General features: G+C 50.2%; 1 protein-coding gene across 1 annotated transcript; it reads left to right on the forward strand.

The window, feature by feature from the left end:
• The first annotated feature begins 490 nt into the window (after positions 1–490).
• On the forward strand, positions 491–27,439 carry LOC121284617 (tubulin alpha chain-like). Its single transcript, XM_041200133.1, has 4 exons — positions 491–681; positions 24,980–25,202; positions 26,055–26,203; positions 26,306–27,439. Exons 1-4 carry the CDS (start codon positions 679–681, stop codon positions 27,281–27,283), a joined length of 1,353 nt encoding a protein of 450 aa, XP_041056067.1. The 5' UTR covers positions 491–678; the 3' UTR covers positions 27,284–27,439.

Genomic DNA, 27,439 nt, shown 5'->3' on the forward strand with positions numbered 1-27,439 from the left:
TCACACGGAATAGGACATACTTGGTAGGTGGATCACACGGAATAGGACATACCTGGTAGGTGGATCACACGGAATGGGACATACCTGGTAGGTGGATCACACGGAGTGGGACATACCTGGTAGGTGGATCACACGGAGTGGGACATACCTGGTAGGTGGATCACACGGAGAGGGACATACCTGGTAGGTGGATCACACAGAGTGGGACATACCTGGTAGGTGGATCACATGCAGTGGGACATAGCTGGTGAGTAGATCGCATGGAGTGCGACATACCTGGTAGGTGGATCATACAGAGTGGGACATGCCGGGTGAGTGGATCTCACTGACTTGTGGCCGGTTACGGTATTTTATCTAAACAAGCGCCTTTCCCAGTAATCCCCCGCTATCCGCCCGCACATCTGATGGCTGGGTGCGGTGACATCTGATTGAATGATCCGTACCTGGGGGCGGGCGGCTGGATGGGGAGCAAACTCCTCCCCTTCCTCAGGAGGTTAAATAGTCGGTGGGTGGGGGGGGAATTGCTGCCTCTAACCCAGCGCTCACAGAGACCCTTCACCGGTTCAGTGTGTGAGACCAGGGGCGTGGACTCTGACACCCTCTTCCCCCCACCTCGCCCCCAACAACTTTACAAAAAAAAAGTAGCATTATAACTTCGGAAACAAATTCATCCCGATCATGGTAAGTCATGGCAATAACCTTGCCAAATCTGTAATCGACAATGTTAAAGAAAATCTCTTGCAAGTAGCTGGTGGTGAGGGTTGGAAGTGTTGACTTATCCGCTTGTAAAACGTGCCAATGTTTCATTATATATATATTGTTTTTTAAAAGAGGAGACCGAGCTGAGTTTGCGGTTTACAGGCGGCGGGAAATAAAACTTTGCACTTTTCGGCGAGTTGCCTGTTTTGTAGAAACCGTGACCTCCGACTCAATTTTAATAATAAAAAAAATATAATAAAATTGAACGTGCTGAGTGGTTGGTGGGAAACACTTGAGTGTGAATGTATATGTTAGAGAGAGAGAGAGAGAGAGAGGAGAGCGCATTTGGGGAAGGAATTGACAAATGGAAAATTAAGCGAAATTGACACGTAATCGCCTTGCGCTGGGCTTGTTTTTGATATTGACACTTGCTCCATTTCGCCTGGAACACCTGGTAGTGCGGGGGGGGGTAGGGGCAGGGCTGGTAGTGCGGGGGGGGGGGTAGGGGCAGGGCTGGTAGTGCGGGGGGGGGCAGGGCTGGTAGTGCGGGGGGGGGTAGGGGCAGGGCTGGTAGTGCGGGGGGGGGTAGGGGCAGGGCTGGTAGTGCGGGGGGGGGGGGGCAGGGCTGGTAGTGCGGGGGGGGGTAGGGGGAGGGCTGGTAGTGCGGGGGGGGGTAGGGGCAGGGCTGGTAGTGCGGGGGGGGGGCAGGGCGGGTAGTGCGGGGGGGGGGCAGGGCTGGTAGTGCGGGGGGGGCAGGGCTGGTAGTGCGGGGGGGGGAGGGCTGGTAGTGCGGGGGGGGGGGGGGCAGGGCTGGTAGTGCGGGGGGGGGTAGGGGGAGGGCTGGTAGTGCGGGGGGGGGGGCAGGGCTGGTAGTGCGGGGGGGGGAGGGCTGGTAGTGCGGGGGGGGGTAGGGGCAGGGCTGGTAGTGCGGGGGGGGGGGGAGGGCTGGTAGTGCGGGGGGGGGGAGGGCTGGTAGTGCGGGGGGGGGAGGGCTGGTAGTGCGGGGGGGGAGGGGGTAGTGATGGAGGGGAGGGGGTAGGGTAGGGGGTAGTGCTGGAGGGGAGGGGGAGGGGTAGGGTAGGGGGTGGTAGTGCTGGAGGGGAGGGGGTAGGGTAGGGGTAGAGCTGGAGGGGAGGGGGGTAGGGTAGGGGGTAGTGCTGGAGGGGAGGGGGTTAGGGTAGGGGTAGTGCTGGAGGGGAGGGGAGTAGGGTAGGGGGTAGTGCTGGAGGGGAGGGGAGGGGGTAGGGTAGGGGGGTAGTGCTGGAGGGGAGGGGGTAGGGTAGGGGTAGTGCTGGAGGGGAGGGGGAGGGGGTAGGGTAGGGGGTAGTGCTGGAGGGGAGGGGGTAGGGTAGGGGGTAGTGCTGGAGGGGAGGGGAGGGGGTAGGGTAGGGGTAGTGCTGGAGGGGAGGGGAGGGGGTAGGGTAGGGGGTACTGCTGGAGGGGAGGGGGTAGGGTAGGGGTACTGCTGGAGGGGAGGGGGTAGGGTAGGGGTACTGCTGGAGGGGAGGGGGTAGGGTAGGGGTAGTGCTGGAGGGGAGGGGAGGGGGTAGGGTAGGGGTAGTGCTGGAGGGGAGGGGAGGGGGTAGGGTAGGGTAAGTGCGGGAGGGGGAGGGGGTAGGGTAGGGGTAGTGCTGGAGGGGAGGGGAGGGGGTAGGGTAGGGGTACTGCTGGAGGGGAGGGGGTAGGGTAGGGGTAGTGCTGGAGGGGAGGGGGTAGGGTAGGGGTACTGCTGGAGGGGAGGGGGGTAGGGTAGGGGTAGTGCTGGAGGGGAGGGGGAGGGGGTAGGGTAGGGGTACTGCTGGAGGTGAGGGGGTAGGGTAGGGGGTAGTGCTGGAGGGGAGGGGGTAGGGTAGGGGTAGTGCTGGAGGGGAGGGGAGGGGGTAGGGTAGGGGTAGTGCTGGAGGGGAGGGGGAGGGGGTAGGGTAGGGGGTACTGCTGGAGGGGAGGGGGAGGGGGTAGGGTAGGGGGTACTGCTGGAGGGGAGGGGGAGGGGGTAGGGTAGGGGTAGTGCTGGAGGGGGAGGGGGTCGGGTAGGGGTAGTGCTGGAGGGGGAGGGGGTAGGGTAGGGGTAGTGCGGGAGGGGGAGGGGGTAGGGTAGGGGGTAGTGCTGGAGGGGAGGGGGTAGGGATAGGGGGTAGTGCTGGAGGGGAGGGGGTAGGGTAGGGGGGGTAGTGTGGAGGGGAGGGGGGTAGGGTAGGGGGACTGCTGGAGGGGAGGGGGAGGGGGTAGGGTAGGGGTAGTGCTGGAGGGGAGGGGGTAGGGTAGGGGGTACTGCTGGAGGGGAGGGGGTAGGGTAGGGGGTACTGCTGGAGGGGAGGGGAGGGGGTAGGGTAGGGGGTACTGCTGGAGGGGAGGGGGTAGGGTAGGGGGTAGTGCTGGAGGGGAGGGGGTAGGGTAGGGGGTACTGCTGGAGGGGAGGGGGAGGGGGTAGGGTAGGGGGTAGTGCTGGAGGGGAGGGGGTAGGGTAGGGGGTACTGCTGGAGGGGAGGGGGTAGGGTAGGGGGTAGTGCTGGAGGGGAGGGCGTAGGGTAGGGGGTAGTGCTGGAGGGGAGGGGGTAGGGTAGGGGGTACTGCTGGAGGGGAGGGGGAGGGGGTAGGGTGGGGGTAGTGCTGGAGGGGGAGGGGGTAGGGTAGGGGGTAGTGCTGGAGGGGAGGGGGTAGGGTAGGGGGTACTGCTGGAGGGGAGGGGGAGGGGGTAGGGTGGGGGTAGTGCTGGAGGGGAGGGGGTAGGGTAGGGGTAGTGCTGGAGGGGAGGGGGTAGGGTAGGGGGTACTGCTGGAGGGGAGGGGGTAGGGTAGGGGTAGTGCTGGAGGGGAGGGGGTAGGGTAGGGGGTAGTGCTGGAGGGGAGGGGGTAGGGTAGGGGTAGTGCTGGAGGGGAGGGGGTAGGGTAGGCGGTAGTGCTGGAGGGGAGGGGGTAGGGTAGGGGTAGTGCTGGAGGGGAGGGGAGGGGGTAGGGTAGGGGTAGTGCTGGAGGGGAGGGGAGGGGGTAGGGTAGGGGGGTAGTGCTGGAGGGGAGGGGGTAGGGTAGGGGGTAGTGCTGGAGGGGAGGGGGTAGGGTAGGGGGGTAGTGCTGGAGGGGAGGGGTAGGGTAGGGGGTAGTGCTGGAGGGGAGGGGGTAGGGTAGGGGGGTAGTGCTGGAGGGGAGGGGGTAGGGTAGGGGGTAGTGCTGGAGGGGAGGGGGTAGGGTAGGGGGTACTGCTGGAGGGGAGGGGGGTAGGGTGGGGGGTAGTGCTGGAGGGGGAGAGGGGGGTAGGGTAGGGGTAGTGCTGGAGGGGAGGGGGTAGGGTAGGGGTAGTGCTGGAGGGGAGGGGTTAGGGTAGGGGGTACTGCTGGAGTGGAGGGGGTAGGGTAGGGGTAGTGCTGGAGGGGGAGGGGGTAGGGTAGGGGTAGTGCTGGAGGGGAGGGGGTAGGGTAGGGGGTAGTGCTGGAGGGGAGGGGGTAGGGTAGGGGTAGTGCTGGAGGGGAGGGGGTAGGGTAGGGGTAGTGCTGGAGGGGAGGGGGTAGGGTAGGGGGTAGTGCTGGAGGGGAGGGGGTAGGGTAGGGGGTACTGCTGGAGGGGAGGGGGTAGGGTAGGGGGTACTGCTGGAGGGATGGGGGTAGGGTAGGGGGTACTGCTGGAGGGGAGGGGGTAGGGTAGGGGGTACTGCTGGAGGGAGGGGGTAGGGTAGGGGGTACTGCTGGAGGGGAAGGGGGTAGGGTAGGGGGTACTGCTGGAGGGGAGGGGGTAGGGTAGGGGTAGTGCGGGAGGGGGAGGGGGTAGGGTAGGGGGACGGGGTAGGGTAGGGGTAGTGCGGGAGGGGGAGGGGGTAGGGTAGGGGTAGTGCTGGAGGGAGGGGTAGGGTAGGGGTAGTGCTGGAGGGGAGGGGGTCAGGGTAGGGGGTACTGCTGGAGGGGAGGGGAGGGGGGTAGGGTAGGGGGTACTGCTGGAGGGGAGGGGGTAGGGTAGGGGGGTACTGCTGGAGGGGAGGGGGTAGGGTAGGGGGTACTGCTGGAGGGGAGGGGGTAGGGTAGGGGGTACTGCTGGAGGGGAGGGGGTAGGGTAGGGGGTACTGCTGGAGGGGTGGGGGAGGGGGTACTGCTGGAGGGGAGGGGGTAGGGTAGGGGTAGTGCTGGAGGGGAGGGGGTAGGGTAGGGGGTAGTGCTGGAGGGGAGGTGGTAGGGGCAGTGGGGGTTGCTGGGGGGAGGGGGGTAGGGACAGGGGGTTAGTGCTGGGGGGAGGGGGGTAGGGGCAGGGGGTTAGTGCTGGGGGGAGGGGGGTAGGGGCAGGGGGTTAGTGCTGGAGGGGAGGGGGTAGGGTAGGGGTAGTGCTGGAGGGGAGGGGGTAGGGTAGGGGGTACTGCTGGAGGGGAGGTGGTAGGGTAGGGGTAGTGCTGGAGGGGAGGTGGTAGGGGCAGTGGGGGTTGCTGGGGGGAGGGGGGTAGGGACAGGGGGTTAGTGCTGGGGGTAGCGGGGTAGGGTAGGGGGTACTGCTGGAGGGGAGGGGGTAGGGTAGGGTAGTGCTGGAGGGGAGGGGGTAGGGGCAGTGGGGTTGCTGGGGGGAGGGGGGTAGGGTAGGGGGTAGTGCTGGGGGGAGGGGGGTAGGGGCAGGGGGGTTAGTGCTGGAGGGGAGGGGGTAGGGTAGGGTTAGTGCTGGAGGGGAGGGGGTAGGGTAGGGGGTAGTGCTGGAGGGGAGGTGGTAGGGGCAGTGGGGGTTGCTGGGGGGAGGGGGGTAGGGTAGGGGGTAGTGCTGGGGGGAGGGGGGTAGGGGCAGGGGGTTAGTGCTGGAGGGGAGGGGGTAGGGTAGGGTTAGTGCTGGAGGGGAGGGGGTAGGGTAGGGGGTACTGCTGGAGGGGAGGGGGTAGGGTAGGGGGTACTGCTGGAGGGGAGGGGGCTAGGGGCAGGGGGGGTTAGTGCTGTGGGGGAGGGGTTAGTGCTGTGGGGAGGGGGTAGGGGGTAGTGCTGGGGAGGGGGGTAGTGGTAGGGAGTGTTAGTGTTGGGGGGAGGGGGGTGGGGGGTAGTGCTGGGGGGGGAGGGGTGTTAGTGGTAGGTGTTAGTGCTCAGGGAGGGAGGGGGTTAGGGGCAGGACTGCTCCTGGGATGAGAATTCGGAGTTAGTAATTTGTGTGGCTTCTGGGGCTCCAGTCCGGTAACAGGAGCTGGGCTCTGAATTCGGATCGCTCCTATCGGGAATAGACAAAGCTACCAAAAATATCCGAGACTGCACCAGGCAGAGAGATATGATCAGACAGTGACCCCTCTAACCTGCACACATGATCCCTCTGTAGATATTCTGAGCATTCTGGTGACTCCCCCGGGGGGGCAGATGCGCCGCAGTAAATGCACTGGCGGAGATTTCCTCACTGTTTTCCGGACGCCCTGGATTCGGGGCAGAATCACACACCCGTCCTCCTCCTTTTCGAAGGCGGCTAAGGGCAATGGTTTCTCTCTGAGGGAGTAAGAGTGACATCCACCCCAGGAGTAGCCAACCCACCGACAGAGGAAACGGTCACCACCCCATTTAGGCTGCAACAAGGCTCAGTGGGCCCTACCTAACGCCAGTGGTTTCTTTATTCATAAAATATCTGGAAGAACATTCCAAACCATTCCAAAATCACCATCACAAAAGTATAATCAGGTTCAACATGTGTCACAAGGTGCATCAGCACAATCAATGAATATTACAATCATTTGCAGACATTCATTTTGAGCTGTGCAGCCCAAGGGGTTCTACACAGTTCCCAGCCCCTCGGTGCCCTGTGGCAGAAAGGTCTTAGGCAGCGACCCCTCCCCATTGGGCCTTTGCGGCGGCTGCCCCAAGCTTTAGTGTGTCCCTCAGCATGTAGCCCTGGACCTTGGAATGTGCCTGTCTGCAACACTCGGTCGGGGACAACTCTTTGCGCTGGAAGACCGACAGGTTTCGGGCAGACCAAAGAGCGTCTTTCACCGAGTTGATGATCCTCCAGCTGCAGTTGATGTCTGTCTCGGTGCGTGTCCCTGGGAACAGCCCGTAGAGCGCAGAGTCCTGTGTCACAGAACTGCTCGGGATGAACCTCGACAGAAACCACTGCATCTCTCTCCAGAGCATTAAGGCTGGAATGAACAGGTCCCCCACCCCCCCACCCCCTCACCCCCTCACCCCCTCACCCCCTCACCCCCTGGAAATCAGACACTATCTGGGTGGAGGGGCTGATGTAGGGTGGGGTACTCTTTTATCTATAAGTAGGGCGAATCAAAGATCGTTTAAAGTGTCAGTATTACATCTAAGTGCATTTATTTAGTTGATCCACTCGATATGACTCATGTCACATTTTTAACAGTATTTAACAGCCGCCTTTTTCGTGAAATGACGAACTTTTTGCAAAATTAGCCACAAGGGGTTGTTGGCGCCATGCACAGGAACCAGGAAGTGAGGAACCAAGAGTTTGTGTTAACTGAGATATTCACAAGCCTGTTTTTTTTTTTATCTGTGTTCACTTTCTTGGGAGCCATCTCTGTGTCCCCACAACCACCCAAGGGCAATTAGAGATGGATGTAAAATGCTGGAATAGCCAGAACACCCACCTCCCATGAATGAATAGCAAACCTGCCCCCCCAGAAGCTGTGTGTGCCCTTGTGTGGCTTGGGCTCCACTGTACATTACTACACACATCAATTTCACACGTGTTTCCCTTACACTGGAACCAGGGGGGCTTTATCCGTCACAGGCCCGTGTTCACGATAGCTTAATATCTTCACAAGTTGAGGTCTGGAGGAATAAAAACAGAAAATGCTGGAAAAACGCAGCAGGTTTTGGCCGCATCTGTGAAGAGAGAAACTGATTCTTCTGACTCTTCAGCTCTGAAGAAGGGCCACACGGACTCGAAACATTAACTGTTTCTCTCTCCACTGATGCAGCCAGACCTGCTGAGTTTTTCCCAACATTCATTGTTTTTATTTCAGATTTCCAGCATCCACAGCATCTTGGTTTCATTTTAGGGATCTGGAGAGCTCGCTTTGTTTGTGGAATTACACAGATCAGAGGGAGGCCATTCAGCCTGTCATGCCTGTGTTGGCTCTTTTGAACCATTAATTCACTCTTTTCCCTAAACACTGCAAGATGTCCTGTAAACCTTTCTCCCTTTTCAAGTATTGATCCGATTCCCTTTTGAAAGTTCCTATTAAATCTGCTTCCACCGCCCTTTCAGGCAGCGCCTTCCAGATCACAGCTCGCTGTGTAACCAAATCTCCACATGTCCCCTCTAGTTTTTTTTGACAATCACTTTAAATCTACATCCTCTGGTTACTGATATGACAGACAGAAGGTTAAGAAGTGATCTCATTATGCTATTTAAGATGATTTGAGCAGAGTTTATAGGTGGTTGAGAGAAACTGCTTCCTCTGATGGTGTTGGGGGGGTGGTGGAGAATCCATAACAAGGGGGCAGAATCTTAATTAGAGTTGGGTCGATCAAGGATGATGTCAGGAAGCACTTCTTTCACACAAAGGGGAGTGGGAATCTGGAACTCTCCCTCACACCCCTCCCAAAATGAGGCTGGGGGTCGATTGCAAATGTTAAAACTGAAGTTGATCAATTTCTGTTGGGTCAGAGTCATGGAACCAAGTGGATAGATGGGGTTAAAAGGTACAGGTCATTCATGATCCAGTTCAGAGAGAGCTGAAGGGCCTCCTCCTATCTCCAGGTTTGTTTCATTATTTTTTTTTGCCTTGGAATAAAGCAAGTCCAAGATGGAAATCTATCTTGTTCTGTAGGGTCCTATGGAGATGGAGTCTGGTGTAGTCCCTCTGCAGTCATCACTGGCTCTGAATTCTAACATCCCTCAAACTATGCTAAATCGTTGTGTCAGTTGAGTAAACCACAAGCCATTGGAGATCTTGTTCTAAGGTTGGAGTTGGTGCACCTAGCTGGGAGCTCCACTCTTCCATCTGTTTCTCAATTTAGTTGTGGTGTCAGTTGTGGTTCAGTGTTTAGCACTTTCTCCCCTTAGTCGGAAGATTGTGGATTCAAGTCCCACTCTAGGCACAGAATCTAGGCTGACACTCCAAATGCTGCACCAGCAATTGTGCCTTTCAGATATTAAATCAAAGCCCTATCTCCTCTCTCAGGTGAATGTAAAGGATCCCACAGATAGTACTGAAGAAGAACACAGGGGTTTTCCCAGGTTTCCCACACTCAGCTAACAAGTAGAGAAGGATTTAAGAAGAATTATCTGGTCACTGTCACATTTGATTGCTGTTATTCCTAAATTACGATAGTGACTACATTGGCTGTAAAGCACTTTGGGATGTCCTGAGGTTGTGAAAGGTGCTATAGAAATGCAAGATCTTTCCTGCCTCCTTTTCTTTCTGTCCGTCCTTGTTGCATTGTAAGGCCAAGGGCAGCAGATAGATGGGAACACCACCACCACCTGCAAGTTCCCCTCCAAGCCACTCACCATCCTGACTTGGAAATATATCGCCTTCCCTTCACTGTCGCTGGGTCAAAATCTTGGAACTCCCTCCCTAACAGCACTGTGGGTGTACCTACACCACATGGACTGTAGGGCTCAAGAAGGCAGCTCAACACCACCTTCTCAAGGGGCAATTAGGGATGGGCAATAAATGCTGGCCCAGCCAGTGACGCGCACATCCCATGAATGAATAAATAAAAAATTGCTCAATACCAACAACACCTCATATCAATACTTAAATGTTTAGTATATTGAAATAATCAAAAGCTTCTCATTATAGCTTGTGCCACCAAATGGGAAAAGGACGCACTGAGGATGGGCAAGTTGGATGGCAGGAATGTAGGAGTGGGCAGTCAGAAGTGAGCACAAGGTCAAGTGATGGCATCTCCAGCGCCATATTCTCAATCAGGTCGTCAAATCGATTGTACGTGTTTGGGAACCTGGGAGTGTGGTTAGTTTAGTGGGCGGAGATTTGTTCAGACTTCGGGCTTGTTGGAAGAATAAAGATTTAGGAGATTTGGGTGTATTGTAGTTACGTGTGTAATATGCTACCGTTTAAACCACCCAAATTTCTTCGTGCCCAGAGGAAATTAAAGGTCCATGCACAGTGAATAACTTTGAACTGTAGTGACTGTTATGTGCATAATCTGGACTGGTGCTCCTTGGGGGTGGGGGGGGGTGGGGTTACTGGGGGAGTGTTGGACTGGTGCTCCTGGTGGGGTACTGGGAAAGTGTAGGACTGGTGCTCCTGGTGGGGTACTGGGAGAGTGTTGGACTGGTGCTCCTGGGGCGTGGTACTGGGACAGTGTTGGACAGGTGCTCCTGGTGGGGTACTGGGAGAGTGTTGGACTGGTGCTCCTGGTGGACTACTGGGAGAGTGTTGGACTGGTGCTCCTGGGGGGTTACTGGGAGTGTGTTGGACTGGTGCTCCTGGGGGATTACTGGGAGAGTGTTGGACTGGTGCTCCTGGGGGGTTACTGGGAGTGTGTTGGACTGGTGCTCCTGGGAGGGGGTGTGGGGGCGGTACTGAGAGAGTGTTGGACTGCTGCTTCTGGGGGGGTTACTGGGAGATTGTTGGACTGCTGCTCCTGGTGGGGTACTGGGAGTGCGTTGGACTGGTGCTCCTGGTGGAGTACTGGGAGAGTGTTGGACTGGTGCTACTGGGGGATTACTGGGAGAGTGTTGGACTGGTGCTCCTGGTGGGGTACTGGGAGAGTGTTGGACTGGTGCTCCTGGTGGAGTACTGGGAGAGTGTTGGACTGGTGCTACTGGGGGATTACTGGGAGAGTGTTGGACTGGTGCTCCTGGTGGGGTACTGGGAGAGTGTTGGACTGGTGCTCCTGGTGGGGTACTGGGAGAGTGCTGTACTGGTGCTCCTGGTGGGGTACTGGGAGAGTGCTGTACTGGTGCTTCTGGTGGGGTACTGGGAGAGTGTTGGACTGGTGCTCCTCGTGAGGTACTGGGAGAGTGTTGGACTGGTGCTCCTGGTGGGGTACTGGGAGAGTGCTGGACTGGTGCTCCTGGTGGGGTACTGGGAGAGTGTTGGACTGGTGCTCCTCGTGAGGTACTGGGAGAGTGTTGGACTGGTGCTCCTGGTGGGTTACTGGGAGAGTGTTGGACTGGTGCTCCTGGTGGGTTACTGGGAGAGTGTTGGACTGGTGCTCCTCGTGAGGTACTGGGAGAGTGTTGGACTGGTGCTCCTGGTGGGTTACTGGGAGAGTGTTGGACTGGTGCTCCTGGGGGGGTTACTGGGAGAGTGTTGGACTGGTGCTCCTGGGGGGGTTACTGGGAGAGTGTTGGACTGGTGCTCCTGGGGGGGTTACTGGGAGAGTGTTGGACTGGTGCTCCTGGGGGGGTTACTGGGAGAGTGTTGGACTGGTGCTCCTGGGGGGGTTACTGGGAGAGTGTTGGACTGGTGCTCCTGGGGGGGTACTGGGAGAGTGTTGGACTGGTGCTCCTGGGGGGGTACTGGGAGAGTGTTGGACTGGTGCTCCTGGGGGGGGTACTGGGAGAGTGTTGGACTGGTGCTTCTGGTGGGGTACTGGGAGAGTGTTGGACTGGTGCTCCTGGGGGATTACTGGGAGAGTGTTGGACTGGTGCTCCTGGGGGATTACTGGGAGAGTGTTGGACTGGTGCTTCTGGTGGGGTACTGGGAGAGTGTTGGACTGGTGCTTCTGGTGGGGTACTGGGAGAGTGTTGGACTGGTGCTTCTGGTGGGGTACTGGGAGAGTGTTGGACTGGTGCTTCTGGTGGGGTACTGGGAGAGTGTTGGACTGGTGCTCCTGGGGGATTACTGGGAGAGTGTTGCGATGTCGGAAGTGTTGTCTTTCATGTGAGGTGTTAAACCGAAGCCTCACCTGCCCTTTCAGATGAACATGAAGGATCCCATGGTACCATTTTGTGAAGATTTGCAGGGGAGTTGTCCCTAGTGTCCTGGGCAATATTTATTCCTCAATCAAAATAAATTTTATAAAAAGATTATTTGGTCATTGTCATGTTGCTGTTTCTGGGAGCTTGCTGTGCACAAACTGGCTGCCAAGATTCCTGCATTACAACAGTGACTGTGCTTCAAAAAGTACCTAACCGACTGTGAAGCACTTTGGGACATCCTGAGGTTGTGAAAGGGGCTAGACAAATGCAAGCTCTTTTTGATAAATCACTGCAGCACCTTCCTTTATAATGCAATCCCTGAGAATTTGTGTTTTGTTCGGATAAGATGTGTACCCTAGAGACTGACTATTACCTCAGTCCAACTGAAAAATAATTGAGAAATAACCTGAGCAACAAATACATTCCATTGCAGTGTTGTAACCACATGCTCCATTCAGTTTGGATGTGCCCTGGTCTGTCTGTACTTTTATTTAAGTGTAGGGTTTGTGTAAACATGTATAGTTGAGTGTACTCCTGCACTGAGATGTAAGACCATTAAACCATTCCAGTGTGGTGCAATTTTATTTTTTTCGATCTATTTTCAGAATTCTAGTTTTTCTTTTTAAGCGCTTCCTGACTCCCATCTCTCACATTCTGTACTAAACAGTTTTTGGATATCATAATTTGTTGAGGAAACATGGTATGTTGCACAATTGACTAGAAGCTCGCGAAATGAATGATCCATAATGAATATTCATTGAATTATCCAGATTGAATTAACACATTGCGTATCTACCAATTATTGTTTTTATTATTTGATGTGATGTGGGCATCATTGGCAAGGCCAACATTTGTTGCCCATTACTAATTTCCCTTGAACTGAGTGTCTTTGCTAGGCCATTTTCAGCGGGCAGTTAAAAGTCAACCACATTGCTGTGGGTCTGGAGTCACAGTGTAGGCCAGACAAGATAAAGTCAGCAGATTTCCTTCCCTGAAAGACATTCGTGAACTGATAGGTTTTTACAACAATCAATGATCATTTCACAGTCACCAGTCCTGAGACTAGGGCCTGGATTTTTGCTCCTGAGTTGGGAGCACAGGGTCGGCACATTCCTCTGGGAATTGGACCCACCATCCCCGGGACAAGCGCAGAGGCTGCCATGTGCACGGCTGGGCTGGGCGGAAGGCCTTGCCTCTATGGTCCAGAACTTGGTTGCAGTTTGAAAAAGAGCAGTAAAACAAAAGACATCCCTCGAGCCCTCACCCCTCATTTCCCCCCACACACTCCCCATGCCCCATCCATGTCAACTCATGTCCCCATTAACCCCCCCCCCCATAACTTCCAAGCCAATCTATGCCCCTGTACCCATACCAAGCAATGTTTTTTAACAGTTGACATGCTTTTAAATTTAAAGGGCAGACTTTTTAAATGCCTTGAGAGCTCGACAGTTGCTTTTGACAGGTCCTCTTGACAGTTTTGACGGCCCCTTTGACGGGTGCTTCTGACAATTTTGACAGTTAATTTTGACAGTTCCAATGAGCTTGAGAATTTAAGCACCTTTGTCTACTTTTAACAATTCCGAAGGTCACCTTACCTCCCCAAAAGTGTCCTAGGACCAGATCCAAAGGGATAGCTTACCTCTCCAAATGAGTACCCTGCCTATCCAAATGCATCCACCAAGTTCAGACCTGGTCTAATCTGCAAACTTTGAGTTTCATACTCCTTGCCTACCAGAATCCCCCTTCAGTGGAGGCATCTGATGGGTTACAAAAACAGAAAACGCTGGAAAAACTCGGCAGGTCTAACAGTGTCTGTGGAGGGAAAAACAGTTAACGTTTCGAGTCTGTATGACTCTTCTTCAGAGCCTCCAGACTCTGAAGAGTCATACAGACTTGAAACTTTAACTCTGCTTTTGTCTCCACCGACGCTGTTAGGCCTGCTGAGATTTCGCCGTATTTCCTGTTTTTGTTTCGGGTTCCCAGCATCCGCAGTATTTTGCTTTCATCTGATAAGTTAGATGGCCTACTGCCTCTCTAAACAGCACATGCATGAAACACGCCCTGAACTACAAAAATAGCAAGTGTCATGTTTGGGGCCTTGACTTAGGATTTCTGTCTTGTTTGCCATTTTTGCCATGGAGAAGGGGCTCTCTCTGTCATGACAAAAATCCAGGCCAGCTTTCAATTCCAGATTTTTTTGTTAATTAATTGAATTTAAATTCCACCAGCTGTTGTAGTGGGATTTGAATCCTTGTCCCCCAGAGCATGTGTGGATATCTGGATTACTAGCCCAGTGATATTGCCACTACCACTGTCCCTGACACCCCCCCCCCCAAAAAAAATGTATATGGGCCGAGTTACTCCATGACCCCACCCCCTCTCTTCCCACCACCGCACACCTCCATCTCCGCTCCCATGTCCATTTTCATATGTTCCTTTCCCATTCGATACATGTCTTTGAGAATCTTTTGGATTCTCAATCAGCATTTGCAAGGGCACCCTGCCCCAGGCTGTGTGTCTGTAACTGCAAGGGGACTCTGGTAGTGTGTCAATAATTACAAGGGGTCTAAACATAGAGAACAAATAGCTCATAAGCTTGACCCTGTACATTTGATCCATACTGGGCTCTGCAGAATATAATCTCCCAATATTGCAGCTGTTTGTGCCACTCAAAACTTCCTCATTGCACTCCCAAGGTCGTTCCTCTTTTATTTTGACATCTGCTCTGCCCCTTCTCCATTGCTTTAAGTGAAACTCTGTGGTTCAATTTATGCTTTGTTTTTTTTTGAAGAAGCATAGCCTCCTGTGGCTGCAAAATGCTTTATTCTAATGAAAAGATTATCATTGTATATCCGGGATCGATAATCCTTTCTCTTCAGCTGAATCTCGGGAGTTATGACTTGTTGGATTAACTGCAAAACAAAAGGAAGTAAAGTGCATTTGTATAGCACCTATCAACACCTCAGGATGTCCCTCCATAAAGTGGCTGGCAAGCTAGCCAATAGTGAATGGACCTTCCTGACCATGCCTGTCTGGGCTGGGAGCGGGTCGGTGTAAATCTTATGGCAATTTATTATGACCAGAGTGTTTAGTTTTGTGGGACTAGAGGTATAGCTCAGTAGCCCATTCCATGCCAGGGAACAATGGGCAGGTGTTGAATAGCCCCCCACTGACTGTTGCTCCATATGAGTCATGCTAGCATCTTAATTATTTAAATAAGGTTTTTTAAGTCATTTATTTTTAAGAGGTCTTGTGTGCAGTGGATAGAGTTCCTGCCTCTAAGCCAGAAGCTCTGGGTTCGAGACCACCTGACACTTGATGGCCAAGGAACATGCGTCTGTAATACAGCCAAACAGGTTGATTATCAAGCTGCAAATCCTCCCAATACACGCCAATAGCAGGCGGTAAGAGCGGTAGAGATTCCTGATCAGCAGCTGTGTGATGGAAAGAACATTGGAGCCTCCAACTTCACTATCCATAGCTCCAGACTACAACATACATGTAAAAGTGTATGTTACCCAGCACCCCGAACTCCCAGAGTAAGCTATAATGTGCGCACCATTATTATTTAAATAAGGCTTTAGCCAATTTTGTGGGTGTACAGGATGCCTGTTATTGAGGTCATCTCAAAGATCCCATGGGGGGCCCTCACCAGATCTGGGCAAGATGTGAGTTGCACTGACTTTCAGGCCATTGTTGGCCCCATTCTCGTCAAGGAAGTGGGATGCATGGCAAAAGATATTTAACCCCAAGAGGTTCTGGGAGCGATTTCATTCACGAGAATCATAGAATGATGCAGTAAAATGATGGCTATTCGGTCCATCATGGATGTGATGGCGCTTTGAAAGTGCAATTCATTCCCCCTTGCTCTTTTACCCCCATGCAACTTTTTTCTCCTTTTCGAGTACTTATCCAACTCCCCTTTGAAAGCTGCTATTGAATCTGCTTCCACTGCCTCTTCAGGCAGAGTATTTCAGGTGAAGGCCGTTCCTTCACCTCCTTAATTCACCTATCTAGTGAAAAAGATCCACCGCTGTCACATCTAATCCATTCCAAGATGATTCCTGGGCTCTCTACCCTGCCTCTTGATGTGTGGTGTCAAGCATTTATGTCATAACAGCCTGACTCACAGGAAGCCTTGAGGACTGACAGGTTGGCATGGAAACCAATATGGGCACGGCAGACAGCCTAAATATATCTCTGTACAGAATCTTGTTTTGCAGAATGTGTTGACGTTGAGCAAGGAGGGGTCGGGGGCAGGGGAGGGTGGAATAAAATTAAACCGGAGGAAATTGTTTCTCTCTCTCTCAAACCTATCAACTCTTTCTTTAATCATCTTAAACACCTCAATTAGATAATCCCTTAATCTTCCATGCTCAAGAGTATACCTGTGTAGTCTATGCTACCTGCTCTCATAATTTAACCCTTTAAGCCCCAGGTATCATTGTGGTGAATCTGCACTACTCCCCCCGTCTAAGGCCAATATATCCTTCCTGAGGTGTGGTGTCCAGAACTAAACACAGTTACTCCAGAAATTAAAACAGAAAATGCTGGAAAAACTCGGCAAGTCTGGCAGCATCTGTGGAGAGAGAAACAGAGTTAATGTTTACAGCCTGTCTGCCAGACCTGCTGAATTTATCCAGCATTTTCTGTTTTATTTCAGATTTCCAGCATCCATTGTATTTCACTTTTATTTTAGTGGTTACTCCAGATGTGACCAAAACTAGGGTTTTGCACAATTCTATCGTCACTTCCTCGCTTTTATATTCCAACCTCCTTGAGAATGTTTCATTAACCTCTTTATTTTTTTTTGTACCTGTCTGCCACCTCTTAGTGATTTTTGTACACGGAGCTCCCTGAATCGGGCAAATGGTACTGACCACTTCTCGTCGCTAATTACAAAGGAGGTTCTTAAACTGTCTGAAATGTCAGCTATTTCAGGCAGTTCAGTCCTTTACCAATAGTTTTACAGACGTGGGTCAAGTCTTCATTCTTGACAACTGCAGGAGTCAGTTGACCTGGGTAGTCTCATTTCAGGTGGTTTTACTGTCAACAACAGCTTGCATTTTATAGAGTGCCTGTTCACAGTAGCATAACATCACAACGGCATTACCGAGCCAAAGAAGCAAACATTGGAATAGGTGACCAAAAGCATGGGTGTGGAAAAGTAGGTTTTTAAGGAGTGGCTCAAGGGAAGGGGGAGCTGGAGGGAATGGCAAAGCTTGGGGGGGCGGAGTAGTTGAAGGCACAAGCAGCCAGTAGTGGAGTGAAGGATGAGTGGAGGGTGTTCCCTCGAGAGGCTGGAGTTGATGGAACCCAGATTTGTCAGGTTGTCAGAGGACTGGAGAAGGACAAGAGATAGGGGAGGGGCAAGGTTATAGAGGGATTGGAACAAAAGGATGAGGTGATTAAAATAGAGGTGTTATTGGACTGGCCAGGAATCAATATCCAGTGAACTCCGCCAGGAATAATGAAGCAGCTGAAAGAAGCACACTACCCAGCAGAAAAACCTGAAACTAAAGACTGCAACTGGATTAGCCTGCATAGTTCTTTTTAGTGAGTGTACCAAAGGTCAAGAACGACATAAAGAGTATTTAACTCTGAGGGACTCAAAACTGGTCCCACTAAACGAAAGAGAGGGAACTAAATTTTAGCCCACAGAAGTAATCGGTGAGGCAGATAGGGAAAAGCTCCCCATGCAGAAATGAGGAGGTCTTTTGAAAGGGAGGGGGAGGGGGTGGGTGTGGGCATGTGGGTTGGGTGGGGCGGGGGGGCTTTGATTTGTAAATGAAGTGGTCCATGAGAAAACCATTCACTAAATATTGTGACCTTGTTGCTGCCATCAATGCACTGCCTGAGAGGAAGCAGATTCAACAGTAACTTTCAAAAGGGAATTGGATAAATACTTGAAAATGAGAAATTTGCACGGCCAAGGGAAAAGAGCAGGAGATTGGGATAACTGGATAGATATTTCAAAGAGCCAGAATAGGCATGATGGACCAAATGGCTGCCTCCTGTGGTTAAAGTGCTGTGAAAAGCAAACACTTTATTCACAGTGCCTTGAGGTGGTTTAAATCTGGGTTTGTCTTAGTTCCACCCAATATTAATTCCATAGAGCACCGGTCCTGATCAAACCTGCTTCGCCAAGTGTTTGTTGACTTGTCATTTGGGAACGAGGTTCCACAAATATTGGAAGTCAATATTCTTTCCGATTTTAAAGAGTAAAAAGAAAAAGTCACAAGATGACACAGGTTAGAGTGGCTATTTGGCCCATTAATTCAATAAGGGTGGTCCTCCTGTCTCAATACCCAACTGGATCTTGGTCAACTTGAGAATCTTTCTTCCCCTAAGAATTTACTGCAAAGGCTTGATTCCTGTTTGTTTGAAGAAATTCTTCCTGCTGCCCATCCCAAATTCATTTTTCACCTTCTAGTATTGAGGCTTATAGGGAATGAGTGCTTTTTTTGGCCACATGGTTTAGTATACTTCTCGCTGCTGCTGCTGCTTGAATGGAATACTGCAGACTGCCACCTAGCTCTACAAATGTATGGCTGGATTTTCCTCTGGGCTTTGGGGTCCCCAATGTGGGGAACAAATAGGGGTCCTAAGTCCGCACTTGCCTCCAAACTCACCGTCCGTGTTGCTGCAGGCCCAATCGGAGGGCAAGCAGCTCTGGAGCCTCAGCAGCCCCACCAGAAGAGGTGGGCACTGCTAAGGCAGGTCGGGGGCTAGGGGGGGAATCTTCAACCTGGAGGCTCCCTCACTGGCCTGCACAGCCCTTCAGAATATGGCGAGTTAACACCTTGTTAGGGAGAGACAGTCTCACATTCCAAAAATAACACATAAGAACAGAGGGGAGGGGAGACAGCAAGTTCATGTGAGATCCCTGTCGGCAGAATATTTGTTTATTGCCGCATGAGCAGCAGCTGAACAGGTTTCCCAACGAGTGTCCTCAACCTGTTGGTGCAGCTGCTCCAAGGTATAGTTACAGCCAGCACTGTACATTCACTCCCGTTTACGGCAATCAAATATCCTTTTCCGAATTAGGGGAGGTGCATGGAGGAAGAGTCATCAAAGTGATGGCTTCGGTAGGACTTAGTGTTGTCGCGTAATAGTGTGACCGCAAACTCTTGTGAACAAAGTGCCAAACTGCTTCAGGAGGTTTTCTAAAGCTGGTGCTTCCAAAAGTGTATTTTCACTTCCAGAGGCTGTTCTTATGATCTTAACTTTTTTTTTAAAAAAAGCGCAGGTCTCCTAACACACAAGTTTTTGCTGAAAATTGTAGAAGTTCTGAGCTGTAGCTACCTTTTAAAATTAATCCATGGGGTGTGGGTGTTATTGCCCATCCCTAATTGCCCTTGAGAAGGTGGTGCTGAGCTGCCTTCCTGAACCGTGGTGTAGGTACGCCCACAGTTAGGAAGGGAGTTCCAGGATTTTGACCCGGCGACAGTGAAGGAACGGCGATATATTTCCAAGTCAGGATGGTGAGCGACTTGGAGGGAAACTTCCAGGTGGCGGCGTTCCCATCTATCTGCTGCCCTCGTCCTTCTAGGTGGTAGAGGTCATGGGTTTGGAAGGTGCTGTCGAAGGAACCTTCATGAATTCCTGCAGTGCATCTTGTAAATGGTACGTACACACTGCTGCCACTGTGTGTCGGTGGTGGAGGGAGTGAATATTTAAGATGGTGTGTGAGGTGCAATCAAGTAGGGTGCTTCATGCTGGATGTTGTCAAGCTTCAAATGTTGGAGCAGCACACATGCAGGTAAGCAGTGATGGAGCAAAGACTTTGGGGAGTCAGGAGATTAGGCACTCGTCATAGAATACCCTACCTCTGACTTGTTTTTGTAACCACGGTATTTATGTGGCTGGTCCAGCTGAGTCTCTGGTCATGGTAACCCTCGCCACTCCCCCACTCAACATGTTGATGGGGAATTTGGTGACGGTAACGTCATTGAATATCAAGTGTTAGTGCAGGTGTCAGCTGTGGTCCAGTGCATAGTGTATTTAAGCTAGAAAGTCATGGGTTCAAATTTGGAAGAGATCTCGTGGCGCTGTTTCAAAGAAGAGCAGTGGCCTTCTCACCAATATTTATTTATCTATCCCTCATATTTATTTATCCCTCAACCAGCTTTGCAAAAATCAGATTATCTAGTCATTATCACACTGCTGTTTGTGGGCTCTTTCTGTATTCAAATTGGTTGTTGCATTTCCTACATTACAACAGTGACTACACTTTGAAAGTGCTTCATTGGCTGTAAAGCATTTTGTGATTCCCAAGGCCTTGAAAGGTGCTATATAAATTCAAGTCTGTCTTTCATCCCCTTGGATGTAAACTGTTGAATGCGGGATTCTTACCCATGTTACTCAAAACCCTTTTGACCTTTATTTAATGTGTTTTATTTAAATCTTTCCCCCCATTTTCCACTTTATTAAAGCAGATTAGCAGCAAGGGCAAGGTATGCCCTGCGGAGTTGACTGTCCCTGAATTACTGCAGCTGTTAATCATTAAACCAATGGATTAACAAAAGTTAAACAAAGTACTGGCCTCAGGGAGCTGGCATGCAAGCTGCTCGCTGTAACTGTGCGCTTGAGCTGCTAACTCTGGTTGGACAGATCCCAGGAGGTTTGGTCACATGACCAATTGACACCCTCCCTCCACACTACCATTGGTCACTTGACCCATCCATCAACTTGGTGTCCCTTGCCAAGCCAATTGCAAAGCAAACAGACCCTTCTTTGGAAGACTGACGGTCAAGAACCATCCAATCAAATGGCCTTTTCCCCCCTCTTCACCAATTCTTTTCATAATTGACAACCTTATTATTTTCCTCCTGGGGTTTGCACACAGCAGTGGCCTGGGGATTAATCTTTAATTTCTGGAGACTCCAAAACAATCCTGGAGGACTGTTGACTCCATGACTGAGCAGTGGTGGCCTTCACGTTATTCTCTCCCTCCTGATCACCACCCTCCGTTGGCATAACTAAGATGCACGTGGCAGAAGGGTTCGGTCCCAATTTCAAAATCATGGTCATCATCTACAAGTCCTTTCTCCAACACTGGGACATCCTTCAGTTCCAAGTTCCCATACATTTCACTTTGTGCTCCATTGCAGGGCAATATATCATTCCAGTCGAGGATTGACAACCCTCCTGGGTTAGGAACAGGACGGTGGTAAGAGCATAGTATCAACATTACTGGCTTGGTATCCAGAGACCTGGACCAATGCTCTGGGAACAGGAGTTCAGATTGCATCATGGCAGCTGGGGGAATTTAAACTCAATTAATAAATCTGGAATAAAATGCCAATATTATTAATAATGAAACTATTGGATTGTGTAAAAAAAAAAAAATCTAGTTCACTAATATCCTTTAGGGAAGGAAATCTGCTGTTCTTACCTGGTCTGGCCTACATGTAACTCCCAGATGCACAGTAAGGTGCCCTCAAATGCCCTGGCATGATGCCAAATGCTACAGAAGTGTTAAAACTGTGGGTGTGCCTACCTCACATGGACTGCTATGGTTCAAGAAAGTGGCCCACCACCATCTTCTCAAAAGCAATTAGGGATGGGAAATAAATGCTGGCCTTGCTGTTGACCATCCCAAAAGAAACCATTTAATCCCTTCAGCTTGTTTCATTATTTATTAGATCAAGATTCAAAATGTATTATTCCTTATTCCTTACCCATTTTGAAATTTTCAAATGACCTGACCTCAAAAGCTTTGAAAGTATCGGAATTGTATGGGAGTCTCTTGGGTGAGAAGTGAATAACCTGGGATCAATAGCTGGCAATCCTGAAGATAAATGAAGTCTGTGGTTTGTGCTGAGGTGCTAGCACCCACACTCTCGCCCACCAAAACTCTCCGAACCTCCCACCCCATCGGATAATATCAGGTAATTTTGAAACACTGCGTCACTTAGCCTAAAATGCAAAGGAGTTGTGAGACGCGGGATGACTGCTAAATCGACCCATGACTTGATGGGTATCACTGTCATCTCTAAGTCAGTTAGTCCTGGGCCCAAGTCCCACTCCAGAGACTTGAGCCGGTAATCTACGCGCACACTCCCGGTGCTGAAGTGCTGACTTTCAGCTCAAAATTTAAACCAAGGGTCCGTCTGCCCTCAGGTGGCATTACTTTGAAGGGGAGCACGTTAGTTCTCACTGGTGTCCTGACCAATATTGGTCCTCGACCATCATCACTGATCACATTGCTGTTTGTGGGGTCTTACTGTGCACAACATAGCTGCCTCGTTTCCTAAATTACAACAGTGACTACGCGTCAACTAAGTACTTCACTGGTTGTAAATAATTCTGAAATTGTGAAAGGCGCTATTTAAATCCAATCTTTCTTTCCTAAGCACATTGATTGACTTCAAGCTCAGAAAGCTGTGTGAAAGGTTTCAACTCCACTCCTCCCCATCTTGACTTTTAAAGCCTTCACATTCCTTTTTCTGGTTTCTGTTTTGGTGAAATTGCTTAATGGATAAATATTGGCCAGGACACTGGGGAGAACTCCCCTGTTCTTGTGAACATATGAACAAGGAGCAGGAATAGGCCATTAGGCCCCTTGAGCCTGCTGCGCCATTTAAAAGAATCACGGCTGATCTGATAGTAACCTTAAATTTGCATCCCACCTACCACCGATAATCTTTCACCTCTTGCTTATCAAGAATCTATCCACCTCTGCCTGAAAAATATTCAAAGACTCTGCTTCCACCACCTTTTTTTCAAGAAGAGAGTTCCAAAGATTCTGACCCTCAGAAAAAATGTCACCTCATCTTTGTTTTAAACAGGTGACCTCTTATTTTTAGTGACCCCCAGTTCTAGATTTTCCCATAAGAGGAAATATCCTCTCCACATCCACCCTGTCAAGACCCCTCAGGATCTTATGTTTTAATCAAGTCGCCTCTTACTCTTCTAAACTCCAGTGGCTACAAGCCTAGCCTGTACAGGCTTTCCTCATAAAACAACCCACCCATTCCAGGTATTAGTTTGGTAAACTTTCTCTGAACTGCTAATGCATTTACATCCTTCCTTAAATAAGGTGACCAATACTCCAGATGTGGTCTCACTAGTGCCCTGTATAACTGAAGCATAACCTCCCAATTTTGTAATCAATTCCCCTCCCAATAAACAATAACATTCTATTAGCTTTCCTAATTACTTGCTACACTTGCATACTAACCTTTTGTAATTCATGCAGTAAGACACCAGATCTCTCTGCTTCTGAGCTCCTCACTCTCACCATTTAGAAAATATGCTTCTCTTTTACTCTTCCTGCCAAAATGGACAATTTCACATTTTTCAACATTATACTCCAGATCTTTTCCCACTCACTTAACCTACTTATTTCTTTTTGTAGCTTCCTTATGTCCTCTTCTCAAATTACTTTCCTACCTAGCTTTATGTCATCAGCAAATTTGGCAAACATCCCATCCATCCCTTCATCCAAGTCATTTATATAAATTGTAAACAGTTGAGGTGCTGGCATTGATCCTGTCTTGAAAAAGACCCAATTATGCCTACTCTCTGCTTCCTGTTAGCCAGCCAAATCTTCTATCCATGCCAATATGTTACCCCCTATACCATGAGCTTTTATGTTCCACAATAACCTCTGATGTGGCACTTTATCAGAAGCAATGGGATCTTTTACATTTACCTCAGGGCCTCAGTTTAACATCTCATCCAAAAGGCAGTATCTCTGACAGTGTCGCACTCCCTCAGTACTTCACTGGGATGGTCAGCCTAGATTATGTGCTAACGTTCCTGGAGTAGGACTTAAACCCTTCTCACCCAGAGACAACAGTGCTCTCATTAAGCCACAGGTAACACCTGGATGTGAAGGAAGAGAAAAGTCTCTCAATTTCAGAAATATTGAGATGGCTAATGTGAAAAGAACCTTAATTTGTATATCTCTTTTTCACATGGTCGGAATGTCGTAAAGGACTTCATGGCTAGCTAATTACTTTTGAGGTGCAGTCACTGTTGTAATGCAGGGAAATGTTGTTATAGCCAATTGTGAACAGCAAGGGCCTACAGACAAGAACTAGGGGCCACGGTTTAAAAATAAGGGGTCATCCATTTAAACAGATGAGGTGAAACTCTTTCACTCAGAGGGTCGTGAGTCTTTGAAGTTCCCTTCCTGAAAAGGTGGTGGAAGCAGAGTCTTTGAATATATTTAAGGCAGAGGTGGATACATTCTTGGTTAGCAAGGGGATGAAAGATTTATCAGGGGTGGGTGGGATGCAGATTTCAGGTTATTATCAGATTAGCCATGACCTTATTAAATGGCAGAGCGGGCTTGAGGGGCTGAATGGCCTACTCCTGCTCCTTGTTCATATATAACAAGATAAGAGGCTATTTAATTTGTGGTGGTGGTACAACTGGGATAAGGACTTTAGGAAAATGTCTCTGCTCTTCCTCATAGTGTCACTGGAACTTTTACATCCACCTGAACTGATTGAGCCTGTTACCATGTTTTGGCCAAGGGACAGCAGCTCCAACAAAGTAGCATTCCCTTAGTAATGCACTGAAGTGTCAGCCTACTTACATTGAACGGTGCTACGTAAATACAATAAGAGGTCCCAATGCACTTTATAGGTTAAAAACTGACATTGAGTCAAAGAAGGGAGTATTAGAAGAGGAGGTTAAATGTTTGGTCAGGGTTTAAGTAGGGTGTGGTAGGGGTGGAGAGGGTTGGGGTGGGAATCCCAGAGCTTGGGGTATAGATGGCTGAGTGTACAGACACCAGTGGTGGGGAGAAGTAAGTTGATGTGCAAGAGGCCTGAATTAGAGGAACGCAGAGATCTCTTGAAGTTAGAGATGGGCAGGGGATAAGAGGGATGCAAATTCAAGGAAGAGACTTTTAAAATCAGGGGGACTGCAAGCTTCATTGGGGAGTATGAACCAATGACCTTCTGACTGCCTCTGTATAAACGGCAGCAAAAGTTGGGAAGACAGTGGTTTTTCTCAATATAACTGAATTGTGTATAACTGGCTATCAAGCTGAGTATTTGTAACATGGTCAAGTTGCATTCTTTCAACCTCTGATTTCTCTCGAGGGCTATGTTTAGCTTCCAATAGTACATTGTAAGATGTTTAAAACAATTCAGAGCCTCGATGGACATCTCACTCAAACTATTTTTGACCTTTTCTCCCATAAGTGGAGGCATTTATTGATTCATCTTGGTGGGATTGGGCTGTGCTCTTTTCCTCCAACCAGTGCCAGAACAGATGTGCCCTGTCACTGGCAGTATTTGTTGTGGAAGACCAGAGGTTGGCGACAGAAGGGATGAACTGGGAGAATGAAACAAAGGGCTGCTGTAAATTGAGAAAAGATGAGCAATGTGGTGGTGGTGAGTGGATAGTAGACTATCATTCTGAGTAAAAATGGCTTGACAAGATTTCAGCGTCAAGATTGTTCTTGTTCTGTTCATGTTATCCCTTATCATTTCTGAGACAGAATGTGTTTCTTTGTTCCACAGCGTGAATGTATCTCCATCCATGTCGGCCAGGCTGGTGTCCAGATGGGCAATGCCTGCTGGGAGCTGTACTGTTTAGAACACGGTATCCAGCCTGATGGGCAGATGCCGGGCGACAAGCCCAGTGGAGTAGCGGACGACTCCTATACTACGTTCTTCAGCCATACGGGATCTGGCAAGCATGTACCCCGGGCTGTGTTTGTGGATTTGGAGCCCACTGTGATCGGTTTGTATTGGGCTGACTTGAGTTTTGTTGACCCTTGTGCTTCCTTTCCAAATGTTCAGACCGCTTCTTGGCCTCTCCTGCTATCATGCTTGAACCAGTCACTAGGAGCGACCTAGCTCTAGCTCAGATTTATCCTAGATCTGAGCTGAACAGGCTGGGGCTCCTTGTACTAGAATGAAGGCTTGAGCGGTCACCGGAATAGAACTCTTTAGAATTATGAAGCAGCTTGATAGGTTAGAAGGAAAAGTCCAAAAGTTTTTTTTAAAAATTTGCTCATGGGATGTGGGTATCATTGGCTAGGCCAGCATTTATTACCCATCCCTTGTTGAGGGGAGAGCATTTAAGAGTCAGCCATATTGCTGTAGGTCTGGAGTCACATGTAGGCCAGACCAGGTAAGGCTGACAGATTTCCTTCCCTAAAGGGCATTAGTGAACCAGATGAGTTTTTATGACAATCAACAATGGCCTCATGGTCATCATTAGAATTTGAATTCAATAAAAATCTGGAATTAAAATTCCACCATCTGCCACAGCAGAATTTGAACCCAGGTCCCCAGAGCATTACCCTGGGTCTCTAGATTACTAATCCAGCAACAATACCACTACACCATCACCTCCCCAGTAATTTGAGCCAATGGCATAATCATTACTCTACACTAGTGTGCATCATCTGGTCCAATGTTCATTGTCAGAGTTAAATAGGTTATTTATTTAAATCTTTTCCATTACTATTTTTGTTTGAAGACCAGATTGTCTCTTTTTCATCAGTGAAAGTGCGTTTAGCTCATAAAATTTAATGCATTCTGCTGAATTCTAAACTGACCTCCCTCCATCTACTGTTCTGAACTTCAGATGAGATCCGTACAGGTATCTATCGCCAACTGTACCACCCCGAGCAGCTCATCACCGGGAAGGAAGATGCTGCCAACAACTATGCCCGTGGGCACTACACCATCGGCAAGGAACTGATTGACTCAGTCTTGGACAGAATCCGTAAGCTGGTGAGTGAGCACTTCCCACAGCACTGACAAGTACATCAATAATCAATAATAACAATTCCTTGTTACGATGGGTTTTACTGCTATTTATGACCTCTTTCACAGGCTGACCAATGCACAGGACTCCAGGGTTTCCTCGTGTTCCACAGCTTTGGTGGAGGCACTGGCTCCGGTTTCACATCCCTCCTGATGGAACGTCTCTCTGTTGACTTTGGTAAGAAGTCCAAGCTGGAGTTTTCCATCTACCCAGCTCCTCAGGTCTCCACAGCTGTAGTTGAACCCTACAACTCCATCCTGACTACCCACACCACACTCGAACACTCGGACTGCGCCTTCATGGTAGACAATGAAGCCATCTATGATATCTGTCGCAGAAACCTGGACATCGAGCGCCCTACCTACACCAACCTTAACCGACTCATTAGTCAGATTGTGTCCTCGATTACAGCCTCACTTCGCTTTGATGGTGCTTTGAATGTTGATCTGACAGAGTTCCAGACCAATTTAGTTCCCTATCCACGTATCCATTTCCCTCTGGCTACCTATGCCCCTGTGATCTCAGCTGAGAAAGCTTATCATGAGCAACTGTCTGTAGCTGAGATCACCAATGCCTGCTTCGAGCCAGCAAACCAGATGGTCAAGTGTGACCCTCGCCATGGCAAGTACATGGCTTGCTGTCTGCTCTACCGTGGTGATGTAGTGCCAAAAGATGTCAACGTTGCTATTGGTGCCATCAAGACTAAACGCAGTATACAGTTTGTTGACTGGTGTCCAACTGGTTTCAAGGTTGGCATCAACTACCAGCCTCCCACTGCAGTACCTGGTGGGGACCTGGCCAAAGTGAAGCGTGCTGTGTGTATGCTGAGCAACACCACGGCCATCGCTGAAGCCTGGGCTCGCCTCGATCACAAGTTTGATCTGATGTACGCCAAGCGCGCCTTTGTGCATTGGTACGTGGGTGAGGGGATGGAGGAAGGGGAGTTCTCAGAGGCCCGTGAAGACATGGCAGCCTTGGAGAAAGATTACGAAGAGGTTGGCATTGATTCTTTTGAGGGTGAAGAGGAAGGGGAGGAGGAGTATTAAATAGCACTTCATCTTTAACCAAAGATGTACAATCTTTTTACAATGAGGGCTCTGTTTTATAACTTTGTAAAAGCTACTATGGTATAACCATTCTGGACTGATGTAATTATTGACTTCTGAAACGTTACTAAGTAAAACCATATTTTTGAGCCAAAA

The sequence above is a fragment of the Carcharodon carcharias genome, chromosome 12, assembly GCF_017639515.1.
Source record: "Carcharodon carcharias isolate sCarCar2 chromosome 12, sCarCar2.pri, whole genome shotgun sequence".
In the NCBI taxonomy this organism is placed as follows: domain Eukaryota; kingdom Metazoa; phylum Chordata; class Chondrichthyes; order Lamniformes; family Lamnidae; genus Carcharodon; species Carcharodon carcharias.

Coding starts and splice junctions, on each gene's coding strand:
- LOC121284617 (XM_041200133.1), top strand. Junction 25,203..26,054: donor TTTGGAGCCCACTGTGATCG/GTTTGTATTGGG, acceptor TCTGAACTTCAG/ATGAGATCCGTACAGGTATC. Junction 26,204..26,305: donor TGGACAGAATCCGTAAGCTG/GTGAGTGAGCAC, acceptor CCTCTTTCACAG/GCTGACCAATGCACAGGACT.